Source organism: Ictalurus furcatus, chromosome 25 (assembly GCF_023375685.1).
Source record: "Ictalurus furcatus strain D&B chromosome 25, Billie_1.0, whole genome shotgun sequence".
NCBI lineage: Eukaryota > Metazoa > Chordata > Actinopteri > Siluriformes > Ictaluridae > Ictalurus > Ictalurus furcatus.
In genome coordinates this window covers 945,160-960,037 of record NC_071279.1, presented here as the reverse complement: position 1 = coordinate 960,037, position 14,878 = coordinate 945,160, and the positions used below count along the sequence as shown (strand labels likewise).

Below are 14,878 nucleotides of genomic sequence, written 5' to 3'. Positions count from 1 at the left end.
GTGGAGAGCTGGGTCGAGAGAGAGGGAGAGAGTGAGAGAGAGGGGGGAGAGAGTGAGAGAGAGGAGAGAGAGAGAGAGAGGGGGAGAGTGAGAAGGGGAGAGAGTGAGAGAGAGGAGGAGAGAGTGATGGTGTGAGAGTGAGAAGGGGAGAGAGGAGAGAGAGAGGGGGCTGGGGAGAGATAGAGAGGGGGGGTGAGAAGGGGAGAGAAGGGGAGAGAGTGAGAGAGAGGAGGAGAGAGTGATGGCGTGAGAGTGAGAAGGGGAGAGAGTGAGAGAGAGGAGGAGAGAGAGAGAGAGAGAGGGGCTGGGGGAGAGATAGAGGGGGGAGAGATAGAGGGGGGGAGAGAGCATGAGAAAGGGGGAGGGCGGGGGAGAGAGAGAGGGGTGGAGAGCTGGGTCGAGAGAAAGGGGGAGAGTGAGAAGGGAGACAGGGGGCGGGGAGAGCATGAGAAAGGGGGGAGGGCGGGGGAGAGTGAAGGGTAGAGAGCTGGGTCAAGAGAGAGGGGGGAGAGTGGGGGGGAGAGAGCATGAGAAAGGGGGAGGGCGGGGGAGAGAGAGAGAGGGGCGGGGGGGAGAGAGAGAGAGAGGGGGAGAGAGAGAGAGAGTGGGGAGAGAGCATGAGAAAGGGGGGGGCGGGGGGGAGAGAGAGAGAGGGGTGGAGAGCTGGGTCGAGAGAGGGGGAGAGTGAGAGGGGAGAGAGTGAGAGAGAGGAGGAGAGAGTGATGGCGTGAGAGTGAGAAGGGGAGAGAGGGAGAGAGAGAGGGGCTGGGGGAGAGATACAGAGGGGGGGTGAGAAGGGGAGAGAGTGAGAGAGAGGGGGAGAGTGAGAAGGGGAGAGAGTGAGAGAGTGATGCGTGAGAGTGAGAAGGGGAGAGAGGAGAGAGAGAGGGGCTGGGGGAGAGATAGAGAGGGGGAGATAGAGAGAGAGGGGGGGAGAGAGCATGAGAAAGGGGGGGCGGGGGGGAGAGAGAGAGGGGTGGAGAGCTGGGTCGAGAGAGAGGGGGAGAGTGAGAAGGGGAGAGAGTGAGAGAGAGGGGGGAGGGAGTGAGAGAGAGGAGAGAGAGAGGGGGGAGAGTGAGAAGGGGAGAGAGTGAGAGAGAGGAGGAGAGAGTGATGGCATGAGAGTGAGAAGGGGAGAGAGGAGAGAGAGAGGGGCTGGGGGAGAGATAGAGAGGGGGAGATAGAGAGAGAGGGGGGGAGAGAGCATGAGAGAGAGGGGCTGGGGGAGAGATACAGAGGGGGGTGAGAAGGGGAGAGAGTGAGAGAGAGGGGGGAGAGTGAGAAGGGGAGAGAGTGAGAGAGTGATGAGCGTGAGAGTGAGAAGGGGAGAGAGGAGAGAGAGAGGGGCTGGGGGAGAGATAGAGAGAGAGAGGGGGAGAGAGCATGAGAAAGGGGGGGCGGGGGAGAGAGAGAGAGGGGTGGAGAGCTGGGTCGAGAGAGAGGGGGAGAGTGAGAAGGGGAGAGAGTGAGAGAGAGGGGGGAGGGAGTGAGAGAGAGGAGAGAGAGAGGGGGAGAGAGTGAGAGAGAGGAGGAGAGAGTGATGGTGTGAGAGTGAGAAGGGGAGAGAGGAGAGAGAGAGGAGCTGGGGGAGAGATACAGAGGGGAGGTGAGAAGGGGAGAGAGTGAGAGAGAGGGGGAGAGTGAGAGAGTGATGGCGTGAGAGTGAGATGGGGAGAGAGGAGAGAGAGAGGGGCTGGGGGAGAGATAGAGGGGGAGAGAGAGAGGAGCTGGGGGAGAGATACAGAGGGGGGATGAGAAGGGGAGAGAGTGAGAGAGAGGGGGAGAGTGAGAAGGGGAGAGAGTGAGAGAGTGATGGCGTGAGAGTGAGATGAGGAGAGAGAGAGGGGCTGGGGGAGAGATAGAGGGGGGAGAGATAGAGGGGGGGAGAGAGCATGAGAAAGGGGGAGGGTGGGGGAGAGAGAGAGAGAGGGGTGGAGAGCTGGGTTGAGAGAAAGGGGGAGAGTGAGAAGGGGAGAGAGAGAGAGGGGTGGGGAGAGCATGAGAAAGGGGGAGGGCAGGGGAGAGTGAGGGGTGGAGAGCTGGGTCAAGAGAGAGGGGGAGAGTGAGAAGGGGAGAGAGGAGGAGAGAGTGATGGCGTGAGAGAGAGAGAGGAGCTGGGGGAGAGATACAGAGGGGGGATGAGAAGGGGAGAGAGTGAGAGAGAGGGGGAGAGTGAGAAGGGGAGAGAGTGAGAGAGTGATGGCGTGAGAGTGAGATGAGGAGAGAGAGAGGGGCTGGGGGAGAGATAGAGGGGGGAGAGATAGAGGGGGGGAGAGAGCATGAGAAAGGGGGAGGGTGGGGGAGAGAGAGAGAGAGGGGTGGAGAGCTGGGTTGAGAGAAAGGGGGAGAGTGAGAAGGGGAGAGAGAGAGAGGGGTGGGGAGAGCATGAGAAAGGGGGAGGGCAGGGGAGAGTGAGAAGGGGAGAGAGGAGGAGAGAGTGATGGCGTGAGAGAGAGAGAGGGGCGGGGGGAGAGAGAGAGAGAGAGGTGGAGAGCTGGGTCGAGAGAGAGGGGGAGAGAGTGATGGTGTGAGGGGGGGGAGAGAGAGAGAGAGAGGGAGAGATAGAGAGAGGGGGGAGTGAGAAGGGGAGAGAGGAGAGAGAGGGGCTGGGGGGAGAGATAGAGGGGGGGGGTGAGAAGGGGAGAGAGTGAGAGAGAGGGGGGAGAGAGAGGGGGAGAGAGAGAGGGGGAGAGTGAGAAGGGGGGAGAGTGAGAGAGTGATGGCGTGAGTGAGATGGGGGAGAGAGAGGGGGAAGAGATGGAGAGAGGGGGGAGTGAGAAGGGGGGAGAGTGAGGGGGGGAGAGAGAGCATGAGAAAGTGGGAGGGGGGAAAGAGTGATGGTGAGATAGTGAGGGGGGAGAGTGAGACGGGAGAGAGTGGGGGGGAGAGTGAGAGAGAGAAATGAGGGGGGTTAAAGAGAGGAGTGAGAGCATGAGAAAGGGGGAGGGGGGAGAGTGAGAAAGGTGGAAGAGAGCATGAGAAAGGGGGGGAGAGAGAGCATGAGAAAGAGGGGGAAGTGAGAGGGGGGGAGAGAGAGCATGAGAAAGGGGGAGGGGGGAGAGTGAGAGAGGGGGGAGAGAGAGCATGAGAGAGTGAGGGGGAGAGTGAGACGAGGGGGAGAGAGTAATGGCAAGAGAGAGTGAGGGGGAGAGTGAGAGAGAAATGAGGGGGGTTAAAGAGAGGGGTGAGAGCATGAGAAAGGGGGAGGGGGGAGAGTGAGAAAGGGGGAGGGGGAGAGTGAGAGAGGGGGGAGAGAGAGCATGAGAAAGGGGGAGGGGGGAGAGTGATGGCAAGAGAGAGTGAGGGGGAGAGTGAGAGAGAAATGAGGGGGGTTAAAGAGAGGGGTGAGAGCATGAGAAAGGGGGAGGGGGAGAGTGAGAAAGGGGAAGAGAGCATGAGAAAGGGGGGGAGAGAGCATGAGAAAGGGGGAGGGGGGAGAGTGAGAGAGGGGGGGGAGAGAGCATGAGAAAGGGGGAGGGGGGAGAGTGAGAGAGAGAAATGAGGGGGGTTAAAGAGAGGAGTGAGAGCATGAGAAAGGGGGAGGGGGGAAGAGAGCATGAGAAAGGGGGGGAGTGAGAGCGTGGGGAGGGGGGAGAGTGAGCATGAGAAAGGGGGAGGGGGAGAGTGAGCATGAGAAAGGGGGAGGGGGAGAGTGAGAGAGGGGGGAGAGAGTGCATGAGAAAGGGGGAGGGGGGAGAGTGAGGGGGGGAGGGTGAGCATGAGAAAGGGTGAGGGGGGAGAGTGAGAGAGGGGGGAGAGTGAGCATGAGAAAGGGTGAGGGGGAGAGTGAGCATGAGAAAGGGGGAGGGGGAGAGAGAGAGGGGGGGAGTGAGCATGAGAAAGGGGGAGGGGGTAGAGTGAGCATGAGAAAGGGGGAGGGGGAGAGAGAGAGGGGGGAGAGTGAGAGAGGGGGAGAGTGAGCATGAGAAAGGGTGAGGGGGGAGAGTGAGAGAGGGGGGAGAGAGTGCATGAGAAAGGGGGAGGGGGAGAGTGAGCATGAGAAAGGGGGAGGGGGAGAGAGAGAGGGGGGAGAGTGAGCATGAGAAAGGGGGAGGGGGGAGAGTGAGCATGAGAAAGGGGGAGGGGGAGAGAGAGAGGGGGGAGAGTGAGCATGAGAAAGGGGGAGGGGGGAGAGTGAGCATGAGAAAGGGGGAGGGGGGAGAGTGAGGGAGGGGGAGAGTGAGCATGAGAAAGGGGGAGCAGGGAGAGTGAGAGGGGGGGAGAGTGAGCATGAGAAAGGGGGAGGGGGGAGAGTGAGAGAGGGGGGGAGAGTGAGCATGAGAAAGGGGGAGGGGGAGAGTGAGAGGGGGGGAGAGTGAGCATGAGGGAGGGGGAGAGTGAGAGAGGGGGGGAGAGTGAGCATGAGAAAGGGGGAGGGGGGAGAGAGTGCATGAGAAAGGGGGAGGGGGAGAGTGAGAGGGGGGGAGAGTGAGCATGAGAAAGGGGGAGGGGGGAGAGTGAGAGAGGGGGGGAGAGTGAGCATGAGAAAGGGGGAGGGGGAGAGTGAGAGAGGGGGGGAGAGTGAGCATGAGAAAGGGGGAGGGGGAGAGTGAGAGAGGGGGGGAGAGTGAGCATGAGAAAGGGGGAGGGGGGAGAGAGTGCATGAGAAAGGGGGAGGGGGGAGAGTGAGAGAGGGGGGGAGAGTGAGCATGAGAAAGGGGGAGGGGGGAGAGTGAGAGAGGGGGGGAGAGTGAGCATGAGAAAGGGGGAGGGGGAGAGTGAGAGAGGGGGGGAGAGTGAGCATGAGAAAGGGGGAGGGGGAGAGTGAGAGAGGGGGGGAGAGTGAGCATGAGAAAGGGGGAGGGGGAGAGTGAGAGAGGGGGGGAGAGTGAGCATGAGAAAGGGGGAGGGGGGAGAGAGTGCATGAGAAAGGGGGAGGGGGAGAGTGAGAGAGGGGGGGGAGAGTGAGCATGAGAAAGGGGGAGGGGGAGAGTGAGAGAGGGGGGGAGAGTGAGCATGAGAAAGGGGGAGGGGGAGAGTGAGAGAGGGGGGGAGAGTGAGCATGAGAAAGGGGGAGGGGGGAGAGTGAGAGAGGGGGGGAGAGTGAGCATGAGAAAGGGGGAGGGGGGAGAGTGAGAGAGGGGGGGAGAGTGAGCATGAGAAAGGGGGAGGGGGGAGAGAGTGCATGAGAAAGGGGGAGGGGGGAGAGTGAGAGAGGGGGGGAGAGTGAGCATGAGAAAGGGGGAGGGGGGAGAGTGAGAGAGGGGGGGAGAGTGAGCATGAGAAAGGGGGAGGGGGGAGAGAGTGCATGAGAAAGGGGGAGGGGGGAGAGTGAGAGAGGGGGGGAGAGTGAGCGAGCATGAGAAAGGGGGAGGGGGAGAGTGAGAGAGGGGGGGAGAGTGAGCGAGCATGAGAAAGGGGGAGGGGGGAGAGAGTGCATGAGAAAGGGGGAGGGGGGAGAGAGTGCATGAGAAAGGGGGAGGGGGGAGAGTGAGAGAGGGGGAGAGAGTGCAGCCATGTAGTAGAGATAAACCTGCACAGAACACACTGTTAGCAGACTGTGATCAAACTTCTGCCTGTTTGGATTGACTGATGTTTGAAAAGATCAGCACACACACACACACACACACACACACACACACACACACAGTCAGTTCTTATTCTGTCTGGTCACTTCTTATAGACAACGACGATGATGTGAACGATGCCGCAGGTGATGATGACGATAAGAAGACCGAGACTGAAATTTTCAGGTGAGTGTTTCCTCCACATCTGATCACATGACCCATCCTGCTAACTCTATATAAAGATCAGGTCCGGTTTTCCACTTCCATCTTGATATATTGCAGCAATTAAGACCTAGTGACCCATTCACACGCCTGGCGTCCCAGTTTTGCCTCTGGCGCTATAAGCGCTGCTTATTTCCAGCTCGAGCGGCGTGGAATAAATACAGATGCATTGTTTGTGAGGGAGCGTGTGCGACGAGCTGAGCTGGAATGAAATGGGTCATCACATTTATTTCTCATTAGGCGGAGTTATGCTACACTAATGAAGCATGTACATTTAATACCCGGTAAGCTCAGTGCTCGGTAATGACATATCACGGATATTAAAAAAACCCACTCGGATGTGGATGGGAAGCTGAGGGCGAAATGACTTTTTGACTGCTCATTAAATTCACCGGCTCGCGTAAACACAAACCAGAGCTCAAGCACTCACCTCCAAAAGGCACTCGGAGCTTGACGCGGCATTTCTGAGCGGCCTAAAGATGCGGATTTCACTTCTTATTCCCCATCACATATGATATGCTGGTCCGATTCCGACAGCTGGCTTGTAAACGGATCCTCCAAGCCACTCAGGGATCTGTTCAGACCCACATCAAGTTGCGCGTTGGCCAGGCAAACACGGTTCACAAAAAGCTGTGCGGTGATGCTCAGAGTCTTTCTTAATCTTCGTCACATGACCCCTGTTTTAACAAGCTCTCATTCTGTTCTTCCTCTTTGCAATATTGTAAAGATTGCCCCCCCCACATCACCTCAGGGCTTGTGATAGGGGTGTGATAAACGGCTGATTACTTGAATTAGATGCCTTAGGAAAGATCTACTAATTTGTGCCTCCATTTCTCATATTTACTAATGTGATGTTGTTTTTTTTTTTAAATATATAACTGTGTCTTGAATTCCCAGTGCTTTGGTTGGAGATGTGGAAGGCGTTAATGGAGTTGATCATCAGGTAGCTATTTTTCCTTAATCACTGCTTTAGTAATTCACCAAAATATAGTAAACGCGTGCTTTCTCCCGTCACGAAGGATGCGGACAGCGACTCGGACAGCGACGACAACTTGCGCGTTACCATCGGCAACATCAAAACAGACATCCAGAGCACGTGAGTAATCGCTGTTCGAGGCCAAGCAAGACACTCATCCCCTGCACCGTGTCCTGTGTCTCTGCCATCTCGTGTTGTCTGGAAAGGCAAAAGGTTTTTATTTGTTTTTAAAAAAATAGTTTTTCATTATGATTTTGTACTAAGTTATACAAAAAAAAAAGAAGTAGAAGGCTGAGATCAAAATGAAACCCCCAAAAGAACATTTAGGAGAGATCTCCTCATATGTCTGCAGCTCTCAAAGAAAAGGAGAAATATTCCAAATAGCCCCTTTCATGTTAAAATCATGTGATACGAGTGGCCCAGCTTTACCGTTAAGGTCACCATGTTGTTCACACTTTGGAATTGTCTTACGTCTTCCCCTAGCGTATTGCTGTTTCAGTCCTCCCAGGGTTCTGACTCGCACCAGAATCCTCCCAGGGTTCTGACTCGCACCAGAATCCTCCCAGGGTTCTGACTCGCACCAGAATTCACCGTTCAAATCGTGTCAGAGTTCTTGGGGGTGTCGTCCAGACTTGTCCATACATTTTTGGTTTAATAGTGAGAACATACAGCTGAGCATAAAAGATGGACAAGGACATGTCTGCACAAAGAATCCATGTAATAACATAAACTTAACGCATTTCTTTTAATGCAAATTTACCGAAACCACTCCTCGAACACTTTGTATTCTGGCACAGTATCCCCCCCCCCAAAAAAAAACCTTAAATAAAAATAACTCTAATGTTTTACATACCATCGATTCTTTCCAGCCTTTCTCTCAGTGCTATGAAGAATGTAAATGGTACTAGTATTCTAGTTTTAATGAAATGCCAGGGCTTCACTTGTTTTGGGCTTTGTGTGTGTGGGTGGGGGGTGGGGGCGGGGCGGTGGTTGGTCCCGTAACGAACAACCTTCCCTCGCCCCCCCAGACGGCCCTTTAATTCGAACACTTCGGTGTTTTAGCGTGATTCGGGGCCAACTATAGCGTTGGAGGGAGCGTTGAAGCTCTGTTTGTTTGAAATTTGAGTTTCAAAGTCTTTCGAGCTACCTTCCATCAAAATTTCAGATTTTGCCTTTAATTACTGCGATCAAACTGGTTCACTATTTAAAATTACCGCGTGTAACAAAAGTGTCTAATTTCAGGATTCTTCGGATGTTTTCGAGTTTCCCTTATTTTGCGGTCTGTACCAAGATGAGAGCTAGCGAAAGCCTAAACTCAATCTCAGATTGAAATTGGGTATCCTCAAGCGCTCATAAGTTCTGAAAATGTCATCAATTACATGTACTCCTTTTTTCAGCAGTGGAAGGAGTAGTTTTGTCCTTTTTTTTTTGCGAACATATAGCCTTTTTATTTGAAATTAACTAGTTTTTTTTGCCAGTAGAAAACAAATAACGTGACAAATTTGTTGAATATTTGTCTACATCTATAAATGCAGTTGCAATGAAAGTATTTACCTTTAACAGTTATTTGAATGCTTTTCTATTTGATTTAATTATATTTTCACCATCTATATATAAAATTGAGATAAACAAACAAATAAAGCAATAGAAATGAAATCGTTGTCTCAGTAAGAGTGCATGATGTTTTGGACACTGATGTACCATGCTCAGAGTCTCTGCAGGTAGGTTCAGGCGTAAGTTTCAGAGGATTATGCCTAATACTTGTGTCTGAAACAGAGAACTCTGGATTTAGGCGAATCTCGTGCTTCCTGGAAATGCTGCTTTCTGGAAACAAACGCTGTTGTTCTGGCATCAGTATGCCAATGATGATGTGTTAGTTAAGTAACTTAATGTTCTGTGTGTTTCCATATTTCAGTAGCACTGCTGTCAATCTCAAGACCTCAGGCATAACCACCGTGTCAGGTAATAACCTGCTGACCTTTAACCTTTTAAACAAAACCAAAAAAAAACCCTCACATTTGGGGGAACAGCTATAATTAGGGGCTATAATTGTTTTCTTTCTACTTCTTCTTCTTTTTCTACTTCTACTACTACTGCTGCTTCTACTTCTACTACTTCTATTTTTTCTACTACTACAACTACTACTACTACTTCTATTTCTACTACTACAACTACTACTACTACTACTACAACTATTACTACTTCTATTTCTACTACTACTACTACTACTACTACAACTATTACTACTTCTATTTCTACTACTACTACTACTACAACTACTACTACTTCTATTTTTTCTACTACTACTACTACTACTACAACTACTACTTCTACTACTTCTATTTTTTCTACTACTACAACTACTACTACTACTTCTATTTCTACTACTACTACTACTACTACTACAACTATTACTACTTCTATTTCTACTACTACTACTACTACAACTACTACTACTTCTATTTTTTCTACTACTACTACTACAACTACTACTTCTACTACTTCTATTTTTTCTACTACTACAACTACTACTACTACTTCTATTTCTACTACTACAACTACTACTACTACTTCTATTTCTACTACTACAACTACTACTACTTCTATTTCTACTACTACAACTACTACAACTACTACTACTTCTATTTCTGCTACTACAACTACTACTACTTCTATTTCTACTACTACAACTACTACAACTACTACTACTTCTATTTCTGCTACTACAACTACTACAACTACTACTACTTCTATTTCTACTACTACAACTACTACTACTTCTATTTCTACTACTACAACTACTACTACTTCTATTTCTGCTACTACAACTACTACAACTACTACTACTTCTATTTCTACTACTACAACTACTACTACTTCTATTTCTACTACTACAACTACTACAACTACTACTACTTCTATTTCTGCTACTACAACTACTACAACTACTACTACTTCTATTTCTGCTACTACAACTACTACAACTACTACTACTTCTATTTCTACTACTACAACTACTACTACTTCTATTTCTACTACTACAACTACTACAACTACTACTACTTCTATTTCTGCTACTACAACTACTACAACTACTACTACTTCTATTTCTACTACTACAACTACTACAACTACTACTACTTCTATTTCTACTACTACAACTACTACAACTACTACTACATCTATTTCTGCTACTACAACTACTACAACTACTACTACTTCTATTTCTACTACTACAACTACTACTACTTCTATTTCTACTACTACAACTACTACTACTTCTATTTCTGCTACTACAACTACTACAACTACTACTACTTCTATTTCTACTACTACAACTACTACTACTTCTATTTCTACTACTACAACTACTACTACTTCTATTTCTACTACTACTACTACTACTACTACAACTACTATTTTTTCTACTACTACCACTACTTCTATTTCTACTACTACTACTACTACTACTACTACTACTATTTTTTCTACTACTACAACTACTACTACTTCTATTTCTACTACTACTACTACTACTACTACTACTACTACTATTTTTTCTACTACTACCACTACTACTACTACTACCACTACTTCTATTTCTACTACTACTACTACTACTATTTTTTCTACTACTACAACTACTACTACTTCTATTTTTTCTACTACTACAACTACTACTACTTCTATTTTTTCTACTACTACAACTACTACTATTTCTACTACTACTACATGGAGGTCTATAGGAGCCTGTGGCAAAAAATATTTCCCCTTTGCTCAAATGTTTTGGCCATGTCAAGTTCAACAAATACCATGATGTTAATTTCACGTCATACCATTAAATTAAAAGGTAAGTGCTTTCAATTTTTTTTTTTTATTTCCTCTCATACAAATGTTGTCCATTCATCAGAAATTTTGGATCATATTAAAACCAACTCTTGGATTTTTGATGGTTCATCCATAACTTGCAAACAAATTTGATGGCCATTTCTCAGCAACACTTTTATGGATGGACATTGTATGGAAATTGACATGTAATTTTAGCAACATGACCTCATATTAACAAACAAGCCTCAGGTTCATTTGTAAGTTGGGAGGACTACTGAAAACAGGAAGTGACCCATCTCAACAGCGGCTTGACGTATTGCCACAAATTTTGTCTCTCAATCTCTTTGAGAATAAGTTCTGATGTTCCCAATGGTTTCTGTTCTTCTTCTGTCAGTAAAGGGTGGGGCCAGAAAGTGATTTTTGTAGCATTTTGTTTGATATTTACATTATTTTATTTTCATTTAGCTGCAGCGACTCTTATTTTACACTTGATCTAGATGTCCAGTAAGTGACCAAACAATGTTTATCATTTGAGCACTTATGTGTATCCTAATGTTCCCCAGGCACAAAGGTCAGAGGAGTGGCTCTGGTTGCAGTGGACGGCATCATTGGCACTCCAGAACTAGAGGTGGATGAGGAGAAGCCTTGGAGAAAGCCAGGTGTGTATGTTCAAGTAGGATGGGAAGGAAAACACTTTCCTTTTAATTTAATGGTATGACTTATGAGCCTGACAGGAGTAAAAGGAAAGAAAATGACTTGCTGAGAACTCCTTGCTGAGGTATGAGAATCGAAAAACAGAGTTTACAGACATCCATGTTGAATTTGTTTTTAAATTCATTTGATTATATATTTGAAATGGTCTAATCCAGCTGTCTACACTAACAACTTTTTTACCTTCCAAAAACCTTACCCTTGCACCAATTCTAAGCCATGTCATTTCTGAGGTCTAATATTGCTATTGATTACGAGAAACTTATTTTTACTTGTATCTCATTGTGCACACTGCATGCCTAAATCATCAGTTGCCTCAAACTGTGCACAGTGGTTCAAATAATCTGAAATGGACTTGCTTGTGTGGTTTATGGGTGTAAATATAATATATGGTCACCAAACAGTAGCGGCAGCCATCTTGAAAAAACTTTTTTCCAAGAATGCCAATCCACAAATTGTAGACGCAGTTTTTCGCAGATTGGTGAACCTCTGCCCGTCTTTATTTCTGAAAGACTCTTTTTATTTTTATACCTGACCTGTTCCCAATTAATCTCCAGCTGTTTCTTTTTACTAACACTTACTTTTCCAGCCTTTTGTTGCCTCTGTCCCAACTGTTTTGAGACGTGTTGCAGCCATCAAATACAAAATTACCTTATTTTTTCCCCTTCAAACAGTACATTTCCTCAGTTTAAACATTTGATATGTTTTCTATGTTCTACTGTGAATAACACACGGGTTTATGAGATTTGCAAATCATTGCATTCTGTTTTTATTTACATTTTACACAGCGTCCCAACTTTTTTGGAATTGGGGTTGTACATTATTTACTATCACAAGTAAGGAATCGATAGGAGGTGATTTGGATGCTAATATAGAGTGGTTTGAGTTCAATTGTATTTATTTTTAATACAGACTTGCTGTTTTACGTAACTATACAGATGATACAGTATTAGCCACACAATTCATTTGAGGCACGAATGGCCAAAAATGAGCTTATATTTGAATTGATCCAATGTAGTATGTACACCGCTAAAGCTTCATCTGGTTTTTAGCTACATTAGCCTTGTAGCTTTAGGGCAAAACTAATAAAGCAAGCTTCAGCCAACAAACATATCTTAGCTGAACTAGTGCATTTTGGGTAAGTGGAAAAGCATGTACCTTTTATTTGTGACCAAGCTGTGTATGTTTTAGTCAGATTTTTTTGTGGGAGGCTTTGTAAGTGTGTGTGTGTGTGTGTGTGTGTGTGTGTGTGTGTGTGTGTGTGTGTGTGGGTGGGCGCAATCAGGTGCGGACCTGTCAGACTATTTTAACTACGGCTTCAACGAGGACACCTGGAAGACTTATTGTGACAAACAGAGAAGACTGCGCATGAGCCTAGAGTTCATGACCTTAGGCTCGTCTGACAAAACCACGGTAAGCCGCATCGATCTTATCCCAGTTGAGCGTAATCAACCTCAGTTAAAGTCTGTAACATTAGGGGATGTTAACGCAAGTCTTATTTCTCTCTGCGTGTCCAGGGTAGTCATGATGAGCCGGTGTCTAAATCGGATTGCTCCTCCAGGTACGTCTTAGTCTCTCATTGATTTCTCAGACCGGTTATTGGCCGGTTATTTCTGTCTGTACTACGTAACTACTGCGATCCTAGCAAAGGTGACGGAGCCACGCCCACCAGCCACACACTGTCAGTGAACTGATGTTTTGGACAGGCTGTAAAGGAACAGTTAGCACTAAGCACTAGATCAGGTTTCTGTAGTTCTGGGTTATATGGAATTGTGAATGACATGGTCATGTGACGTTAACACTCATGGCTTGTTGAGGTCAGTGAGTGTGACGTATCAGACAGATTTTCAAGTACATGCTGCCTTGTGCGTGCTTGATTGAATGAGTACATGATGTGTGTCATGGAGATGAGTGGGTTTTATTCAGTGCTCAGAATGATTGCACGTCGAGTATGAGGGGTTTTGCGTATTAACTGATTGGTTCATTTAACGGTTATTAAAATGGTTTATATAAACTAATGGTTATTTAGCTAGTTGAATCTTATATCAAGTAGACTTTTTTTTTTAATTCAGGTATTGAGTTGCGTCCATCTCCAGTGATCTCTTGCTGTTGTACACACAAGGTTGTGTGTGTGTGTGTGTGTGTGTGTGTGTGTGTGTGTGTGTGTGTGTGTGTGTGTGTGTCTGTTTGTGAATGCAGGAAGTTGAAAAACTCCATCGATGTAATCGGAGGGCAAACAGAGACCATCATTCGTGTGGAAGGGCGAAGACATCACAGCACAGATGGAAGCAGCATGCAGGTGTGTGTGAGAGAGAGAGAGCGAGAGAGAGAGAGAAAGCGAGATGGTTGAATGAAATGCATTTATGTATAATGAATGGACTGTGTCTAGAGTTTGTTACATAACCCTTGCTTGTGTGTGTGTGTGTGTGCGTTTTGCAGGTGCCGTCCTCCTCCGAAAGGCCCGTGGATGCTGAGCCGCCATCCTCTAAGCCACCTCCTTTCTTTGCCCCCATCATTCCTTCTCCACCTTTTCCTCTTCTCTCCATCAGCTCCACTCCTCCTTTTATACAACACCCACCACGTAAGAAACACACACACACACACACACACACACACACACACACACATGCAGAAACGTTTGCAAGGAGCTATCTTCTGCTTGTAATTTAATAAAGTTTAGTGTTTCAAATATGGGCCAGACAAATGTCTCTAAAATATGAAAACCTACACGCATTCCTATGACCCTAAGGACAAGTGGTCCGTATGGAGAGCTATATTAGTGCTACTCCACTCACAGACACGCTCAGGCACACACTGAAGCTTTTATTTATTTATTTGTTTGTTTGTTTGTTTATTTATTTATTTATTTGCTTTACTATGACGTCACAGCAGTGTTACACACCGCAGTCCTTTCATCTCTCTTGTGAGTAATACATCCATTACACTCTTGTACTTCAGTGTTCGAAGGCAGCCAAAGGCATCGCTGCACACCCGAGTACTCCATTTTATTGGTTTTTCCAAGTTAGAGGATTTGTTTAGACTCTTCCAAATGATTTACGAATAAATCTGTTCATATCCAGCTTGATAAATGAGACCCTGTAGTGTTTTAGTGAAGCATCTGCATCTGCGATTGAGAGAGATTGAGAAATATAGAGAGAACAAATTAAACATGAAAAAACTAATTGACTACGTTTACATGGACAGCAGTAATCTAATTATGGACCTTATTCTGAATAAGACAATATTGTGATTAAGGTGTTTACATGAGTTGCTTTTAGAACATTCCTTTCATGTTCAGGTTTTACATGTTATAGAATGTAAATCGATTAACGGCACACGTCATTACGTCCCCAAGCCACGCCGTCCGACGTTCCCTAAAGAAATTCACGTATTTCACGCATGCAGTTCGTCTTCATTACGGAACCGTATACAGTTTTCGGTGTTTCAGTTTTAATTTCACGAACGCTTCGAGGGCGGTTAAGTATTTGTCATGCTGTACGTGCTAATAGACGACTGCTTGAAGCCTTGGGCTGCGTCCCAAACCGCGTACTTACCTAATATATATTAGCTGAAATACATGTATCTCACCTGCTATATAGCAGGTAAGTATGCGGTTTGGGACGCAGCCGTGCTC

At 47.2% G+C, this 14,878-nt stretch overlaps 2 protein-coding genes across 5 annotated transcripts in view; one reads left to right on the top strand and one right to left on the bottom strand.

Annotated features, from left to right (window-relative positions):
- The window catches only part of gmds (GDP-mannose 4,6-dehydratase), a 300,682-nt gene that overhangs the window by 199,417 nt on the left and 86,387 nt on the right, over positions 1-14,878 (bottom strand). The window lies entirely within an intron of this gene.
- Positions 1-14,878, top strand: part of LOC128600975 (pre-mRNA 3'-end-processing factor FIP1-like) — a 43,259-nt gene that overhangs the window by 9,980 nt on the left and 18,401 nt on the right. For both annotated transcript variants that reach the window (XM_053613801.1, XM_053613800.1), the window contains exons 2-10: positions 5,624-5,693; positions 6,627-6,672; positions 6,749-6,825; positions 8,621-8,667; positions 11,097-11,192; positions 12,530-12,657; positions 12,762-12,805; positions 13,444-13,543; positions 13,684-13,825. In XM_053613801.1, coding sequence (XP_053469776.1) covers positions 5,624-5,693; positions 6,627-6,672; positions 6,749-6,825; positions 8,621-8,667; positions 11,097-11,192; positions 12,530-12,657; positions 12,762-12,805; positions 13,444-13,543; positions 13,684-13,825 — 750 coding nt within the window. The remainder of the gene's footprint in view (positions 1-5,623; positions 5,694-6,626; positions 6,673-6,748; positions 6,826-8,620; positions 8,668-11,096; positions 11,193-12,529; positions 12,658-12,761; positions 12,806-13,443; positions 13,544-13,683; positions 13,826-14,878) is intronic.